The sequence below is a fragment of the Pelobates fuscus genome, chromosome 13 (genome assembly GCF_036172605.1).
Source record: "Pelobates fuscus isolate aPelFus1 chromosome 13, aPelFus1.pri, whole genome shotgun sequence".
Classification (NCBI taxonomy): Eukaryota; Metazoa; Chordata; class Amphibia; order Anura; family Pelobatidae; genus Pelobates; species Pelobates fuscus.
In genome coordinates, this window is record NC_086329.1 from 25,236,152 (window position 1) to 25,252,828 (window position 16,677).

General features: G+C 39.5%; 1 protein-coding gene across 1 annotated transcript in view; it reads left to right on the forward strand.

The window, feature by feature from the left end:
* Positions 1 to 16,677, forward strand: part of RALGAPA1 (Ral GTPase activating protein catalytic subunit alpha 1) — a 131,305-nt gene that overhangs the window by 59,947 nt on the left and 54,681 nt on the right. The window contains exons 19-33 of the mRNA XM_063439456.1: positions 1,190 to 1,311; positions 2,313 to 2,529; positions 2,945 to 3,121; positions 3,357 to 3,494; positions 4,241 to 4,434; positions 5,271 to 5,369; positions 7,106 to 7,261; positions 7,411 to 7,539; positions 8,407 to 8,532; positions 8,616 to 8,674; positions 9,318 to 9,426; positions 10,002 to 10,112; positions 10,508 to 10,576; positions 11,356 to 11,490; positions 12,268 to 12,451. Of these exons, the coding sequence (XP_063295526.1) occupies positions 1,190 to 1,311; positions 2,313 to 2,529; positions 2,945 to 3,121; positions 3,357 to 3,494; positions 4,241 to 4,434; positions 5,271 to 5,369; positions 7,106 to 7,261; positions 7,411 to 7,539; positions 8,407 to 8,532; positions 8,616 to 8,674; positions 9,318 to 9,426; positions 10,002 to 10,112; positions 10,508 to 10,576; positions 11,356 to 11,490; positions 12,268 to 12,451 (2,025 nt within the window). The remainder of the gene's footprint in view (positions 1 to 1,189; positions 1,312 to 2,312; positions 2,530 to 2,944; positions 3,122 to 3,356; positions 3,495 to 4,240; positions 4,435 to 5,270; positions 5,370 to 7,105; positions 7,262 to 7,410; positions 7,540 to 8,406; positions 8,533 to 8,615; positions 8,675 to 9,317; positions 9,427 to 10,001; positions 10,113 to 10,507; positions 10,577 to 11,355; positions 11,491 to 12,267; positions 12,452 to 16,677) is intronic.

The following is a 16,677-nucleotide window of genomic DNA, read 5'->3' on the forward strand; positions in this document are numbered from 1 at the left end:
GAGATGGTAGCTGGTTTTGGAATGGTGCTTGTCTGTCGACAGGCAGTTTATATATTTTTTCGTCTCCTAAGGCTGAATGCAGAATTGTAGGTTTGTGTTGTAAATTATGTGCATATCCACGTTACAGATACCCTAGTACCTTTCAACTCTTCTCTTCCTTTGAACGTGTGCCTTCTTTATTTCCTTTTATGGAATGTCTAGGCCTGCACGGCGTTGAATCTACTTTTCTTTTAATGTGGCACAGCATTGACTGCACGGCCTGGGCTATAAGTATACAATTCTACATTAAAGCTGGAATGTTCCAAATAGTACTTCAAGTTCAGTATCAAAGTATGACGATGTATAGCTAAAGACTGAAAGATAATGCATCAGCGCAGTTTGGGAAATGAATCCCACCTACCCAATGGATCTTAAAATCCTCCTGCTTCTCTCCAATGCATCTCCCCAACAAATGCACCTGCTTTTGTGATTTCATCCAAATTTTGACTAACTCTAGCTTTTTATTGATACTTTATATATACGTTCAGCACTTACTAATCCCCAGCGTTGTTATATTGCCTACAACAGTGCTGATATCCCCCCCCCTAATTGCATGCCCTCTCTTAGCATTTTTTTTTTATTTTTAGCTTCTGTTTAAAGGGATGCTCTAAGCACCAAAACTACTTTAGATTAAAATAAAGTTTTGCTTTAAAGACCATGCCCCTGCAGTGTCACTGTTCAATTCTCTGACGTTTAGGAGTTGGATATCTCTGTTTATGCACCATTTGCAACACGTCCCCTATCTCATACCGCCTCAGTGTTTCATTTTTAAGCCTATCTTGCACAATGTGTTTTAGCAGTTCTTATCACCTGCTCTGTTAATTGGACTTTAATCACACACAGAAGTCTGCTGCAGGCTCTAACAGCCAATTTACAGAGCAGAAGAGAAGAACTTCTAACTTAAACTCACTGTTGAAAAAGTGTAGGAAGGATACGTAAGTCCCAGCCAAGTGATGTGTGGCAATGGCTGTATAAACAGAGTGTTATAGCAAAAATTGAACAGTGAGACTGCATGGACGTGATCTACATAGAAACATCCCTTTTATTTTGCTAACGTTGTTATTGTGCTTAAAGTGTTCCTTTAATTTTCTCCTTTGCGATTTTTAAAATGGACCATTTCACAATTATTTTTAAATTTTATTTTTCTTAGCCAGTAAAGAAGACTTCGGACCCCAACTCAATGACCTCAGCAATGACGTCAGCTCTAACTCAAACATCCCAGATCTAATGGACGAGTTTATAGCTGAGAGATTACGATCAGGCACTAATTTGGTACGATTGTCTAACTATATATTTTTTTTTTATGTATATATACTAATAGAATAGGAAAAGTAATTGACAGAGGTTAAAATGGAAATATTTCCCGCAAGTGGTGTGCACTTTAGTGAGCTAGTGTCCTCCAGGTAGAACAACATCAGAGAAAATAATTAAAGCTAATTTTTTAATACACTTTTACAATTTCACTAACCAGAAAAGTAAAGTGTTCTATATACACTTAGTATGTGTCCAGATACTTGGGAAAATATCAGTACTAAACAATAACCAGCAAAAACGCACCGAAAAATTAATAAACTGCAATCAATAATGCATTAAATCCATAGTCCAGGTATATAAACAAAATGTCTAAATATCCTCAAATCTTAAAATGTAGTGAGTAATCTGGAATATAAAATCACATCAACATTGTGCTTGCTTTATAACAAATATTTATTCAGGCACATACATTTAAACCTCACATTTCCAAGCAGAGGTTTAGGCACATAAAAACGTCTTTATAATCTAGTGGCAGGCACAGTGGGATGTCCCTTTCTAAGCCACCTCTGGATGTCCAGATGAAATGGAGAATCGGATCTTTCTGTGGAAATGCGTACCATCACTCACTTCAATTCTTTCCTCTGGTGACGTGTATTAACGAAACACGTTAGACTGTGCTCATCAGTGCACTTTACCTTTTCCACACGCAAAGTGACAGAATTAAAGCCAGTGCTGGAACATGCCACAGAAGACCAGAACAGTATTTGTGGTTTTGTCCGTGTGGGTGTGGAGATTGAACAGGTACCAGATAGAGGTACCAATCCAAAGCCCTCCCCCCCCCCCCCCCCCCATTTTGTTCACCCTATGTGTGATGAGTAGAAGATAATTTGTGGAAGGCAATAGACATGGTTGGGGCAGATGAGTGTAGGAGAGTGGGGGGGGGGCACATAAGAAAGTGCCAAGAGAACACTCCAAAATGCGGATAATGTAAACATTTAGACTTTGTCGCTCTTTTTCAGACTCTAACTCGCAGAGGTAGCAGCCCTGGCAGCTTAGAGGTTCCAAAAGACTTGCCTGATGCACTTAACAAGCAGAGCCAGATGCGTCCAGCAGATGACCCCGGTGTTCCTTCAGAGTGGACCTCCCCAGCAAGTGCTGCAAGTAGTGAGCTTCTTAGCTCGGACAGTCATTCAGACTCTTTCAATGCCTTCCAATATGATGGTCGAAAGTTTGAAGGTAAGTTGGCTTCATAGTACGAGAAGTATATGCGACCTTTTCATGAAACAGAACTCCTGAATCTGCCCTCATGGACATTTATAAGCTAGTTGTTTATTGGTTTTTTTTGTTATTTTTTTTAATAAAGTTTAACATGAGCATACACACTGTAGCTTTTGGAGTGTTTTTTTTCTGACCTCTAATGAGTTTAGAACTGCCTCTATCAGCCATGAGCATCTTCAAACTGTTCTTTTCATTGGTCATAGACCTCAAAGGTGGCAATAAAATGTAACTTATTGGAAAGAAAAACATTTCAAATTTCCAGGGGCATTTACTTGGTATCTCGAGAGCCTGGATGCATTATGGTTAACATTTAGTGGAATCTCTTCTAGTCCTGCATTTTTTTAGCAGCTCCAGTTAGCAAATTTATTTTTAGCAGGTTTCCCATTTGGCGGTGATTCAACAGTCCCTATCTCCCTGGAGACAGATGTTGGGTCTGTACACCTTAGCACAGAGGAACCAGAGGTTGCAAGTCTTACAACTCTTCACATCGACTCCGAAACTAGCAGCCTTAACCAACAAGCCCTGTGTGCAGAAGGAATGGTTGTGACCGGTAATGAAAATATTATCCTTCTGTTTAGTGTTTAATAAATGTACATAGCAATCTAGTTATTTTGGTGTTTTTCACGGTTCCCACCCAACCCCAAAAGGTAGAGAGTAAGAATTGGACAAGAAGCTCCCATATCTCGAATGTGTCCAGTGTCATTCATGGGCCCTCTCCTTCAGGTAGCTTAGTACATCTGCTATCTTTTAACAGTCTGCTCATCTTATCTTCTGTTTGTCCTTAGGCTCTGAAAATGCTTCTCCAGCAGTCTCCACTCATGGATCACGGACACAAACACCTTCCCCTGCTCCTGTGAGTTCAGATCAAGGCGAGCTGCAGGAAAAGCTTCAGCATTCAGTTTTACAAACTCCTGATGATCTGGGTAAATGCCACAGATTTCTTCCAGTGATGTTATTCATAGCATTTTGCCAAAGTTTTTGGGAAAATGATAGCATTATATTATAAGCATGCTCTTTTTTTTTTTTTTTTTTTTGTTCTTCTGTTTTACTTGCTTTCTAGAAACTTTTTGCCAAGTTGGCATCTATCTGACCAGCGTCTATTTTTTTTTCTTCTTTAACCTAACCTGGTCGAAGCCAACAATAATACTTTGACAACATGATCCCAGCATGCTCTGCTTCACCTGACCATCAGTGCCAATCACAGCTCTGAAACACTGCCTGTAGTACTGTTACTATGGCACGTAGCAGCCATTTCAGACATTACTGGAACAGCCTTACAATTGAGACTTCCAGTAGTAGCAAGTACATGCCACGTAATAATGTTATTTTGGTTGATAGTGATAGGCAAATCAATTTGTTGTGGACATCTGTCCATATGGCCTCTTGCTTAGGGAGACCACCCCAATACTTTGTCTATGATGCCTCAAGAAACAGTCCGGTCTCGGCAATCTCAATTTCTGGCATCACTTTACACAGTCATGTTATAGGGTGCGGCAGCACTATATCCTGTATAGTGGCCGTTGCTTAAGTATTGCTAATGGTAACTCTTAGGGGGAAAGAGGAGGTGTATAAATTAATATAATCTTAAAATGTGTGTTTGTCATATTTTTTTTTAAGTTTGTGTTTAAGTTCAAAATTTTGTTCTGTATTTTTTTTATTTTTATGCCAGAGCCCTGTGACTTCCCTTTGGAGAGCTGCAGTGTCATGGCTGGTGGAACGCTTACTGGTTGGCATGCAGACGTTTCCACGGTCATGTGGAGGAGAATGCTTGGGATTTTGGGAGATGTCAATAATATCGCCAATCCGGAGATTCACGCTCAGGTTTTCGATTATCTCTGTGAACTGTGGCAGAATTTGGCCAAGGTATTTTGTAGATCAGGTTAACCAAATCTGTAGTCTGGAGAGAAGCTGAATCTGTCATTGTCCTTGTCATATTAATGTTATTACTATAAACTCATGAAGTGTGGCTTTATAGATGTGTGGTTTATAGATATTCAGTAGGGCAATCATTTGATGTTTGCATTGTAATTCCAGAATAAACAGGTGGGTTTATTCATAAGTTGGGAATTATGTAGAACAAACTAAGAAAAGGCTTTAAGAGAACACAAAGGACTGATAACATGTTTTTTTGTTTTTTAAATGCAATATTGCTCCCCATCTCTCATGCAGGTTTTAGATTGTCCTTGTGGATGGGATTATCCAGATGTCTAATTGGCTCTCCGTTGTGTGGTGCAACTGAGCTAATCTCTGGGCTTGTCCCTTTTCCATCTCATGCACTTTGTTTTAGATTGTTTGGAGAGTTTTTTTTCAGTTGATTTGTTTTGATCTAAATTTTAAAATTCTATAGTCCCTTGTTCACACTTCCCAGTTAAGGCTTGAAGACCCTTTTGCAAATAAAACGTTAGTGTTGCAGTCCTAATATCATACCAGCGGACATTCTAACTTCTCAAACTAGAAGTTGTGTCTCCCTAATAATAATTCAGCCCTGGCACAGAGGACCTATAAATTAAATGTAATGTGAATTATCAATGGAATTGTTATTTTAGTTTCTAAAATATGTGCTTAGCTTCTTAGTGTCCTAAATGTCTTTTTCCACTCAGGTTTAACATATAGCACTAAAATACATTCTAATGCTGAATACAATCTTGCATCTAATAGCATCTTATTAATTGATGTTTTCTTTTATGTGCGTTATATAGATCCGAGATAATTTGGGTATATCATTGGATAACCAGTCTTCTCCATCACCTCCTGTACTGATCCCACCCTTAAGGATACTCACTCCCTGGCTGTTTAAGGTAATGCATGGAACAAGTTATCTGTCCAGTAACTTTGCTGTCTTTGCGTATAGCACAGTGAAAATGGTTATTTTCTAATAAAATGTATAAAGTACACATTGGTTGTGCAGTAATGAAAAAGTACACTTTGTACACAGATCTCGGTCATTTATAATTCAGGTTTTAAAGTAAGAAGTAAAATACCTAGTTTTATAGTGAATTTAAAGGGAAACTATAGTGCCAGGAAAACAAAGTTGTTTTGTTTTTCTGGCACTATAGCTCCCTATAGTGCCTACCCTTGTGTCAATTACCTCATTCCAGCGCCGATGCTTGTTCAGACTCCTCCTCAGCCGGCGGGTCCTCATGCAAAGAGTAAGGACGTCCACCATCACGAGACCAAAAGTCGCCTAACCACCCGGATGTCCACAACTAGTCTACCAGACAGCCACCAGAGGGGGGGTTAAACCTGGCATGTATTTATTGCAGTTTATCAAAAACTGCAATAATTACTATTGCAGGGTTAAGGGACCTGGGAATATGCACCGAGACAACTTCAATGAGCTGATGTGGTCTGGGTGCCTATAGAGACCCTTTAATACGTAGCATGTTGCATGGGTAATTCCCTTTATTCCTTACAGTTGATGTAATATTGCTTGGCATGTTTTATGTATTTATGGTCAAAGCGTTTAGTGTATTATTTAAAAATATATTATCTAAATGTGATACCTGGATTGAATTTGAATGGACGTCTGCCGCTGTTATTGCTAAGTTTATGTAGAAATCATTAAAGGGTACCCATACTCCCGAAAATAACCATAGTTTTTTCTTGACTTTAGATTACATTTTAAAGCTGTGCTCAATGTCCAGCACCCTTTGCCCCCCCAAAAAAAGAAAAAGAAAGTTAAATGCATTTCTGACACTCCTCGGCTTCAGTCGCACTCTCAGAAATCCTCAGCAGGTTTGCTGACGTCTTCTGTGATCTCATCCAATCCAGTGCTTCTGGATGAGATAGACATGCACAGCCAATCGCTGCAGAGCCAATCACTGTACTCCTCAGGAAGAAAGCCACTAGATGTGTACCCTGCAATTTAAACATTGCTGTTTCTACACAACTGTAATGTTTTTTATTAAATATTTTAATAGTAAAAGTAACTCAAAGGACTCTCTTCTTGCACCTCTTTTCCATGAATGAAATGTGTATTCGATGTTTCAAAAACTGTAATCACTGGCAGCATCATGGAATAAAAGGGAATCATGACGTGTCAGACACGTCATGTGTCCTTAAGGGGTTAAACAGAGCAGAGACCTTCCCATGGCTTCATGCAATAACCAGTGGAGATATGACATCCCGCTAAAGCAGTACTGCACAACCTGCGAGTCTCTCTGCCTCCTGATGTTTTGAACTACAACACCCAGGAGTCTTTGAATTAAACAGATAGCCAGGGAATCATGGTAGTTGTAGTTCAAAACATCTGGTGGGCCACTAGTTGTGCAGGCCTGCACTAGAGACTCCATAGTTTGCACTAGAAAAGACTGATGAGAGCAAAGGTAAACCGATTAATACGTTTTGCCCAAAACCCCTCTACTGACCAATCGGATGGCTGTAGATATGTCTTGGTCTTTGGTTGTTTTTTGCTGTTTGATCTGTTGTGTTTTGCTGGTAGAATGTTGGAGCCACCAATCATTTTTATTTGATAGTATGTTTTCTCCACATTAACGCCATTTTCCAATTTCTCATATATAAATCTAAATTTCAGGCTACCATGTTGCCAGATAAATACAAGCAGGGGAAACTCCATGCTTATAAACTGATCTGCAAGATCATGAAGAGAAGGCAAGATGTGTCTCCAAATCGGGATTTCTTAACCCACTTCTATAACATCATGCACTGTGGCCTCCTTCACACAGACCAGGTATTGTCTAAATAATATCCAAACACTTTGACGTTATGTTAAAATCCTCTTATTTTGATCTTGAGTAATGCTGTGTAAACATTTAATAATTTGATAAACTAGTTGACGTATCTTTGGAGTGTCACTAATCTTAATGTTTTGTTTTGTAGGATATAGTGAATACAATCATCAAGCACTGCTCGCCCCAATTCTTTTCACTGGGCCTTCCAGGAGCCACTCTTCTAATTATGGATTTCATTGTAGCAGCTGGGAGAGTGGCTGCCTCCCCGTCTCTCAATGTAAGACCGGAACGACATTAACACATATTACTGGAATGTGAAAATACCCTGTGTTTAGTAATTATTGGCTGTTCGTATTGCACTTAAAAGCTTTTGTAGTGTTTTTTTTTTTTTTTCCATTTAACATGAAAGTATTTTTTATATTTACACTACCAACGGTTTAACACATTAAGGAACAGTGACAGTCTATACCTGCCATTTTGGGAAACGATTTGCCCATCTTCCTTTATAAATCGGCAAATGGCTCTTTCCAGAATTTTAAATATTCAGTGTGTCTATCTCCAGTCTGGCTATTTTTCAATTCACTATAATGAAAAGCCCTGTATGTGTTCTAGAGGTCTGACATTTTAAATTGCACATCTAAATACACCTATCTGTATTCTGGACTGGGGCACCTCCATCTTGGCTCCCTACCAATTATTATAAGCTCTGCCCTCCTTAATTGTGTTGGCACAAACCGTAACCCTGCCCTAGAGAACCATTGAACCCAAGGGTTATTAGTTTAGTTTAGGCGTTTGAGTCCCTCCAGTTACCATCGAACCATTTCCAGTTACCATCGAACCATTTGAGAAAAAACTGATTATACCAGCACCCAAAGCCTACCTTCTCTCCTGCCACTAGTACCAGATTATTTTCTGTTTTTTAAACAAATAGGACAACATTTGGATGGCAAGGATGGACTGCAAGTGCTGGACCTAGCTTTCAAAACAAAAAGAACATAAACCAACTCACCACTGGTTTACAGTCTATAATGTCAAATGACTGATGTGAACAATAGTTTTTCTAAATAATAACTCCAGCTCAGGATTTACTTTCTCTTTCGGCAGCATTTGTCCTAATCCTGGTAATGTCTCATTTTGATAACAGGCACCACGTGTGGAAGCTCAAGTTCTTCTGGGATCTCTGGTCTGCTTTCCTAACCTCTACCAGGAGCTACCAGCTCTGCACCCTAGCAGTTCTGACATTGTAATGTCACAGTTCACAGATGTCAAGGTGAATATTGATGCTTCTTAGCACCATACCAAGGTCTGCTATTTATCATACTGCTGCATTCACCCTTTAACGTTTAATTTTAGGAACTCACCATCAAAACCGTGCTGAGCTCAGCTAAGGAAGAACCATCTGGGCCTGCAAGGTACATCAAAAATATTTTACACATACTATTTAATCTTATTATTTGAAGAAAATACTATTTAAAACCGCCCCCGTGCCTACACTTGTTAATCAGTTCTTCTGCATAAAGTCAACATAGACCTCAATGTTGACAATTAACTGACCTGTTGAACACAAAATTCTCTTTATGTTCAACACAGCAAAAACAGACACTCCTCACTTACCGACCGGGTTCCATTCGTACGACCCGGCCGTAAAACAAATTGGTCGGTTAGTGAGGATGCATGCAGGTCTATGTTCGGGGAAAATTCTAACGTGGGGAATCCATTGAATGCGAGTGCGAGTCATTGTAAAACAGGTCATAAAGTGAGGACCAGCTGTATAAGCATTATGATATCACTCCATTCAGACAATGATGTGCTGGCTATGCAGCACACGTCTGCTTTATGGGGTTGTCTATTCTTTATTTCATTATAGAGCTGCTAATCTTTGATACGGGCATTCCCGTTTTCAGGAACCAGATTGTCATATATAAAAAAAATTGGTTTGATCCTTAATCGAGTTAATCACCATTTGTTACATGTTTCCTTTATTGTTTAATCTAGAGTCTTTATGAACGTGCATATGATGGACTCTTATTATTTTTTTCACATTTGCATTTGCAGGTGTGTAGCGTTGTGCAGTCTAGGAATTTGGATGTGCGAGGAGCTTGTTAATCAAACACATCACCCTCAGATCAAAGAAGCCCTTAATGTCATCTGTGTCTCTTTAAAAGTAAGAAGACCTCTTTATATATGAAGTTAACCGAGTACAAGTAAATGGTTTGTTTTTGTATGGTTGTATCCAGATTCCTGTAAAGACAAGTATTTAAAGTGACACTGTCACCGTCTGGGAACTTTGCATAATTTGCAAAGACCCCCGACAGTGACATGGCTATTACTGGTTGTATAGTGGCTGGGGGTGGGGCATGGAAAGGTGAGATCTACTTACCTTAGCCTGTCCCTATCAGGTGCCACCATTTTGTGACAGCCAGTCCTTCTTTGCTAGCCTATGTCACTCTTGCTCGTGTGTCCCTACTTTGTATCAGTATATCTTTTGACTGGGTTGGAATTTCAGTGGAATTGCTACTTGAAGTCTTACATATTATACAGAATCGCTTTAAGATACACAAACACAGATCTAGAGATCAAACTGCATAAAGATAATGTACTTGTCCATAATTGTGTGTGCGTGCGTGTATTGTCAGTTGCAGATCTTCAACTGCTTCTTTCCCGAGAAAGCACAATTTAACATCGATCAAAAGAGCTCAAAAACAAACACTAAACCTCTCGTCTGTTTTTCTCCTCTAGTTTCCCAACAAAGTGGTGGCCCAGGTGGCCTGCAGTGTCTTGAATGTGCTTGTGAATTACGTGAATCAATTGCAGATTTACCAGCCAGACTATCCACTGAAAATCATTGAGGTATGTGCAGTGATGTGTTTGCTTCACTTGTTTTCCTTATGGTCATTCTATCATATTTATCAATGCAGAAAACCTTCCTGCGGGCCAAGCATCATGGGAAATATAGTTCACAAACATCTAAGGGGTTGAGGTTTGTCATCACAGCTCTCAGCATAGTTGACATTAAAGGTTAGGATCCAGCTAGGATACAAAGGAAATGAAAGTGCTCTCCCCAAGCAATGCATTGGCTAATTGTTCAACATTTTAACATTTGTTTAAGTGAATTCCATCAATCCCGATCATTGCATCATCAATACATATTGTTTGAAAATAGATTTGTTTCGTTGTTGACATTCTTTTTTTTACAGGCGATTGAAGGTTCCACTAATCTGGGTTTTACATCTGTGTTTTGATAGATATTACTGGCTACAGTCACATATCTTTTACCTTCTGCAGAGGCCTCTTCTTATGAACAAGATAAACGGGTGGGTATTAACATTCACATACTAAATTAATGTTCTCCTTCTGTATTCACCACCACGTGGTTGTGATGAAGATATGGAGATCAGCAGAGGTGTGCAGTATTTTTCCCTGGTGTCTGGAGGGGAATGGAATTTATTCTGTGCTGCCGATCTTGGCTGGTTATGGGCGTCCCTGCACTCCCACACATCATCCTAACTCTCACTGAGAGGAGGATGGGCCATTATATCATTTCCATTAGCAGGCCTAGTCATCAAGACACGCAGGAGTGCAATAGAGCTCTGAAGCTGCCATTATAGGCTGCAACACTGTAGGCAAGTTAGCCTAGTGCTTAGTAGCCAAGGCTGGTTGTCTTTGACCCTATTATGCATGTTTTGAATTTAATAAATGGCTATTTCAATTGCCTTTAACTAATTGCCAAGTTTGATATCTATACTGAATTACTGTTCTCCAAAACAGCCAGTTCTATAAGCGATCTTTACTACTTGATTTCCAATGAAGCTGACCACCAAATCCTTTTTCACCTGTAATAAGCACCTCTAAATGCTATGGTTGTAGGTTTACAAAATAAGACCCATTGGATGAATGCTTTAAGTGGTTTATAACATTGCTAAAGTAAGACATGGGCATTTCTGTTTAGTATTGTCACTACAACATTAGTCTGCAAAGTCATGAAATCAAACAATATTGAGATAATTTGGTATCCATAGGATTTAAATTAAGCACATGCCAATAGGCAGCATACAGGTTGTTGTTGATTCTCCTTTTGTTGTTTCTCTCCCAGCTGGTGGTATCTTTGCTGCTTTCCCTCCTGGACTGGATGATGGCCCTGCCACTTGCAGTATTACTGAAACCGATGCATCATGCTGCAACAGACTCCCAGGGCAGAGAAAATTCCGTATTAAACTGTGCATATAAGGTAGGGCGATAAGATCACCTTCTGTGGCTTTAACCGCATTCTAGGTTTAATAAATATCCTTTTTACAGAAGTGAATGTCATCTGATAAAGAAATGTGTACGATACATTTTTAAATATGCTTGTTTTGTGTTGCCAGCCTTTTCGTTGTAGGGGATTTTAGTGTTGTGATATAGATGAAGAAGCAATATTTGGTTCATACAGATAAAGAGAGCTTTAATCCCATCATTATATTATATTATGCCTACTGGCTCTCATATCATGGGTGCCATCGAGTGGCAGATTAAAATCACATTGTCTGGATTCTTTGCTAAAACAATTGCTTTAAATGTGTTATGGTAATAGTGAATTTGAAATGAGCAAAACTTAAATGTATTATCAAAAGGTAAATCATATGTACTTATCTTGCAAATACAAAAGTAGTTTATAAAAGAATCAATCAATGTGTTAAAGGGATGAACAAAGCACTGAAACGGTTTGACACAAACTGGCGAGATGAGACCCTGGGACCTGCCACAGAAACTATTACAACAATCTGCTGTTTGGTATGGTTCCTAGAGTTCACCTTTAATCTACGTTTCCACATAACTACATGCACAAACATTGGTTTTCCTTTACTCGAACAGATACATTTACCATGGCTAATCATGTACAGTTTGCTGTTTACTTGTAAGCAGATAATTCCTGTGACTGACTAGCTATAGCAGTTGTAGGGTGTTTGCTTTGCTCCTGCTATTGTAAGTACTTGACCATGGCATTGTCTCTCTTTGTATACCGCAGGTCCTGCATGACTGTGTCTATGGCTCTCAGCATTTCAGCAACCCAAGGTACTTTCCCATGAGCCTTTCAGATCTGGCATCTGAAGACTATGATCCCTTTATGCAACTTGAATGCCTGAAAGAGCCAGAGCCATTACATTCCCCAGATTCAGAGCGTTCAAACAAACTGCAGCCGGTCAAAGAGGGTATGTGTCATGTCTTTACTTCAGCTTTCAAACAATAAGTATGAATGCACAAGGCCCGATTCAGCAGGTACTAAGGGTAAAAACCTGAATCTGCACTGTGTTTAACCCCTTAAGGACACATGACATGTATGACATGTTATGATTCCCTTTTATTCCAGAAGTTTGGTCCTTAAGTGGTTAAAGGGGCACTATAGTCAACAAAACAACTTTACTCTAATGAAGCAGTTTTGTTGTATATATTATGTCCCTGCAGTCTCAATGCTCAATTCTCTGCCATTTAGGAGTTAAAGCTCTTTGTTTATGCAGCCCTAGCCACACCTCCCCTGCATGTAACTTACACAGCATTCCTAAACACTTCCTGTAAAGAGTCATCTAATGTTTACACTTCCTTTATATCAAATTGTGTTTAATTTAAAATTTCTTATCTTGTGCTCTGTTAATAGCTTGCTAGCACCTGCAGGAGCCTCCTGTATGTAATTTAAAGTTCAATTTACGGAGCAGGAGATAAAACCTTTTAAAGTAAGTTAACATCTTTTGTTTTCATGCAGGCTGTGTCAGTCAGAGCCAGGGGAGGTGTGCCTAGGGCTGCATAAACATTATTAAAAAGTGATTTAACTCCCTAAATGTCAGAGAATTGAGCATTGAGACTGCAGGGGCATGATCCATACACCAAAACTGCTTCATTAAGCTAAAGTTGTATTGGTGACTATAGTGCCCCTGTAAACAAATATTGATTCTATGAGTTTTTTCTCAACTGCTATGTTAATGCAACACTTTGCACAACAAAGTGTTGCGGTAGTTTCTTATGAACAACATTGTCTATATAAATTTTAAAAATATATATATACATTTTATTATATTTTTGATATTAAACATGTGTACAGTACTGTTCTGAGCATCAATAAAGGATCTCGAATGATAAGCTAGAAGCTGTGTCAGAAATCACCCTGATAAATATGTTAAAACCTAAAACTTTGCCAATTCCTGGACCACCTGCATCCTTGGGATTAATCTATAGTGTGTGTACGGGCTTAATGCAGTCTCAGCGTTCTCTCTATCTTTCACAGCCAACTATAAGCTGTGAAAAATTTGTGTTGTGGTGTTAAGACCTGACAATGTGTTTCCCATGGAGCATAATAATTTAAATTGAAGACTTTTGACTAATTATTTAATAAAAAATTAAATTGGTATTATTTAAATTAGCGGTTTCCTACTAAGTTAACACCTTTTAGTAAATATTCATGAAAATTGTCCTTAAAGATGACATCAGCGTTGTTTATTTGTTTTATATTTATACAAGTCTGATTACTTTTCACATTACATTTATTGTGACTTTTTCTAAAAAACAAAAATTAATTATCACAATGTAATTATTCTGGTTAGTATGTTCAGTGAGCAGAAGAATGTTTTATTAAAGCTTTAGAATAAATGTGTCTAATACGAACAAGTGTCTATAATAACAAGACTGACATTAAGTACATCTTTCCTTAGACTCTATACAACTTGATAATTAATCAAAATGATTTTATATAGGTTGTTATGCTGGAGGATTATTAGAAGTATGCCTCAACAGCACACAAAGGTTATTTTAGCTATTTTTTGTTCCATGTGCATAGTACTCTTTTTTTAAAGGGATGCTGCAAGAACCATAACCATTGTTTCTTTGTAGTAGTTATGGTGCAATTATATATGTTGAGAAGTCTATAAAAAAGGTAAGGTGATTCTTCGGGTAATCAAAGCTCACCTCTGTTGCCAGTTAGACAATGCAGAAGTTTAACTGTTAGACTGTGTATGTCAGTGATAGGTTACATGCTATCGGGGCAGCATTCACACAGCTCTCCAGATAATTTAAAAGTGAAACTTCTTTATTAACAGAGTGGCAGCAGATGGCTTTGGCAATTATTTTGTGAAATTGCTCAAACTGTTCGAATTACAGTAGGAATGCACAGAAATTTCAGCTGCCGAAATTTTCACTGGAAAATGGGCCTATCCCATATCGGCCGAAAAAGGGTCAAATCTGCCAAAAATAGATCAGAGTGACTTGTCAGGTCCTCGGTCCATGACAGAGGACCCTACATTGGGAGGGGGCCGGGCGGCTTGCGCTGTGTGTCCTGCCAGGTGCGAGGCCCCTCCTGTCTGCCCGGGGAGAGAGAGCCAGCTCCGCCCGGTGTGAACTGCAGACTGTGCTGTATCTAGCGGTCTCTTGCCTGACTAGATACAGCGCAGTCTGCAGCTCACACCCGGCAGAGCTGCAGACTGGAGAGACAGACCACCGGACTAACAGGGAGCCAGGACACTGGACCACCAGGGAAAGAAAAATAAAAAAAAGGTATTTCTAACACCCTCCCTCACTGTCACCAGTCACCCCCTCCCTCAATCACCCCCTCTCTGTCACCAGTCACCCCCTCCCTCAGTCACTCTTTCAACCCCTCTCTCAGTAGCTCTAACACCAGTCACCCCCTCCCTCCCATACTCTGCCACTAGGCACCCCCTCTCTCCCACGCTCTGTCACTCCCTCCCTCCTTCCCACGCTCTGCCACATGTCACCCACTCACTCTGCAATCCCTATCCCACCCCCTTTACTACATCCCAATCACCCCACATTATGCCCTAAACCCCTATCACACCCCACACTATGTGCCCTTCACACACTACATCCCTAGTCCACCCCACACTATGTTCCTTAAACACTCTACATAACCTACACACATACAAACTACATCCCTATTCCACACCACACTATGTTCCTTACACACTATATAACCTACACACTACATCTCTATACTGCACCACATCATGTTCCCTACACACACTATATAACAGTCACATATACACACTACATCCCGTTCCCACACCTCACTACATAACCTACACAAATCATTTGGGGAAAAAAGTCATTTTCTGTTTTCGGCCAAGGGCATCCTGAATTTTCGGCTTCCGTTTCGGCCCAGGATTTTCATTTAGGTGCATCCTTACATTACAGACGTTCTAAGATATAGGGTATATTCAAGGGTCTGCAGATTCAACCTTCTGGCTGTACATACTCAGACCCCAAAGACCTGACATTAGCACAGAACACTCAGTTTTTAAACCATTTATCTGGAGGTCGAGGTACTATATACTGTTTTGTTCCTCCTTCGGGGACTTGGGGGGATATATTTATACAACCAGTGTTCTAATTACAAACCTTGCTTTTCTTATTCTTCTTACGGCAGAAGCTGTTCATTAAAGATTCTTACGGTTTAGCATTGTGTTGCAATTTACCACGTCTTTCTACACCTAAAACTAGATCAGGGCATTCATTTGAAGATGTATTACTAATCACTAATAACAAATTGTGGGAGAATTCAATAGTGGGGCAATCACATTGGCTACACTTTCATTTTTTAAAGGCAAGGCTTCAAGTCTTTCAATATCTTGCCATATATGCAGGTGATTGTTTTGGGGAAAATGAATGTATTGGTAATGATCTTCCACCCTAACATCCAAGTTTTATGTCCATTATTAGGTGTGCTTGTTTTAAAGAAACATGTATTCCCAATGTAGAGTGTTATAACTATTTTTGTTATCTTTCCCTCCCCCCCCCCTTGCCGGTCTCACTATAGTCACCCCGTCTTCATTAACTGATATCATCAGTATTGAGAGGTTAGTGCGCATCTGCGGCAACCGCCGTACTCCACCAGTCCGCATCTCCTCCCTTAGTTGCATTGACTCAATTCACACTGTGGGGAGCGTTTGGCTTTGTTTACTCTGCTAAGCCTGCAGGGACAGGCTTTGTACTTCAGGACCCCTACATTAAATCGTTGTGGTGCTGGTGCCTATAGTGTCACTTTAACACTTTGCAGTTAAGCATCATTGTCTACATAAATACTTTTATTTATTTTTTACTTGCATACCATGATTTTATTTTTCCTGGCTCTTCATGGCAACACTGTGTAGCCATCCCTAATGGCTACCTCTAAAACTCCATACGTCATGAGGGGTGGAGCAGATATTTACAAATCTTATTGATTACATGAGTTGGAAAATCTAATATATTTAGTTTAATGCTCACGAAAAGACAATTGTGGTATGAACAAAAAAAAATTTCCTCAATCATTCAGAGCAATTACTATTACAAGAGAATGTCTAGATAGATGCAGAACCAAAATAGACTTTGTTGCCCGAATTTTCTGTGTATGTCCGGTTCTTCCATTTCATGTGATGCAGCAAAACGCGCGTTAACA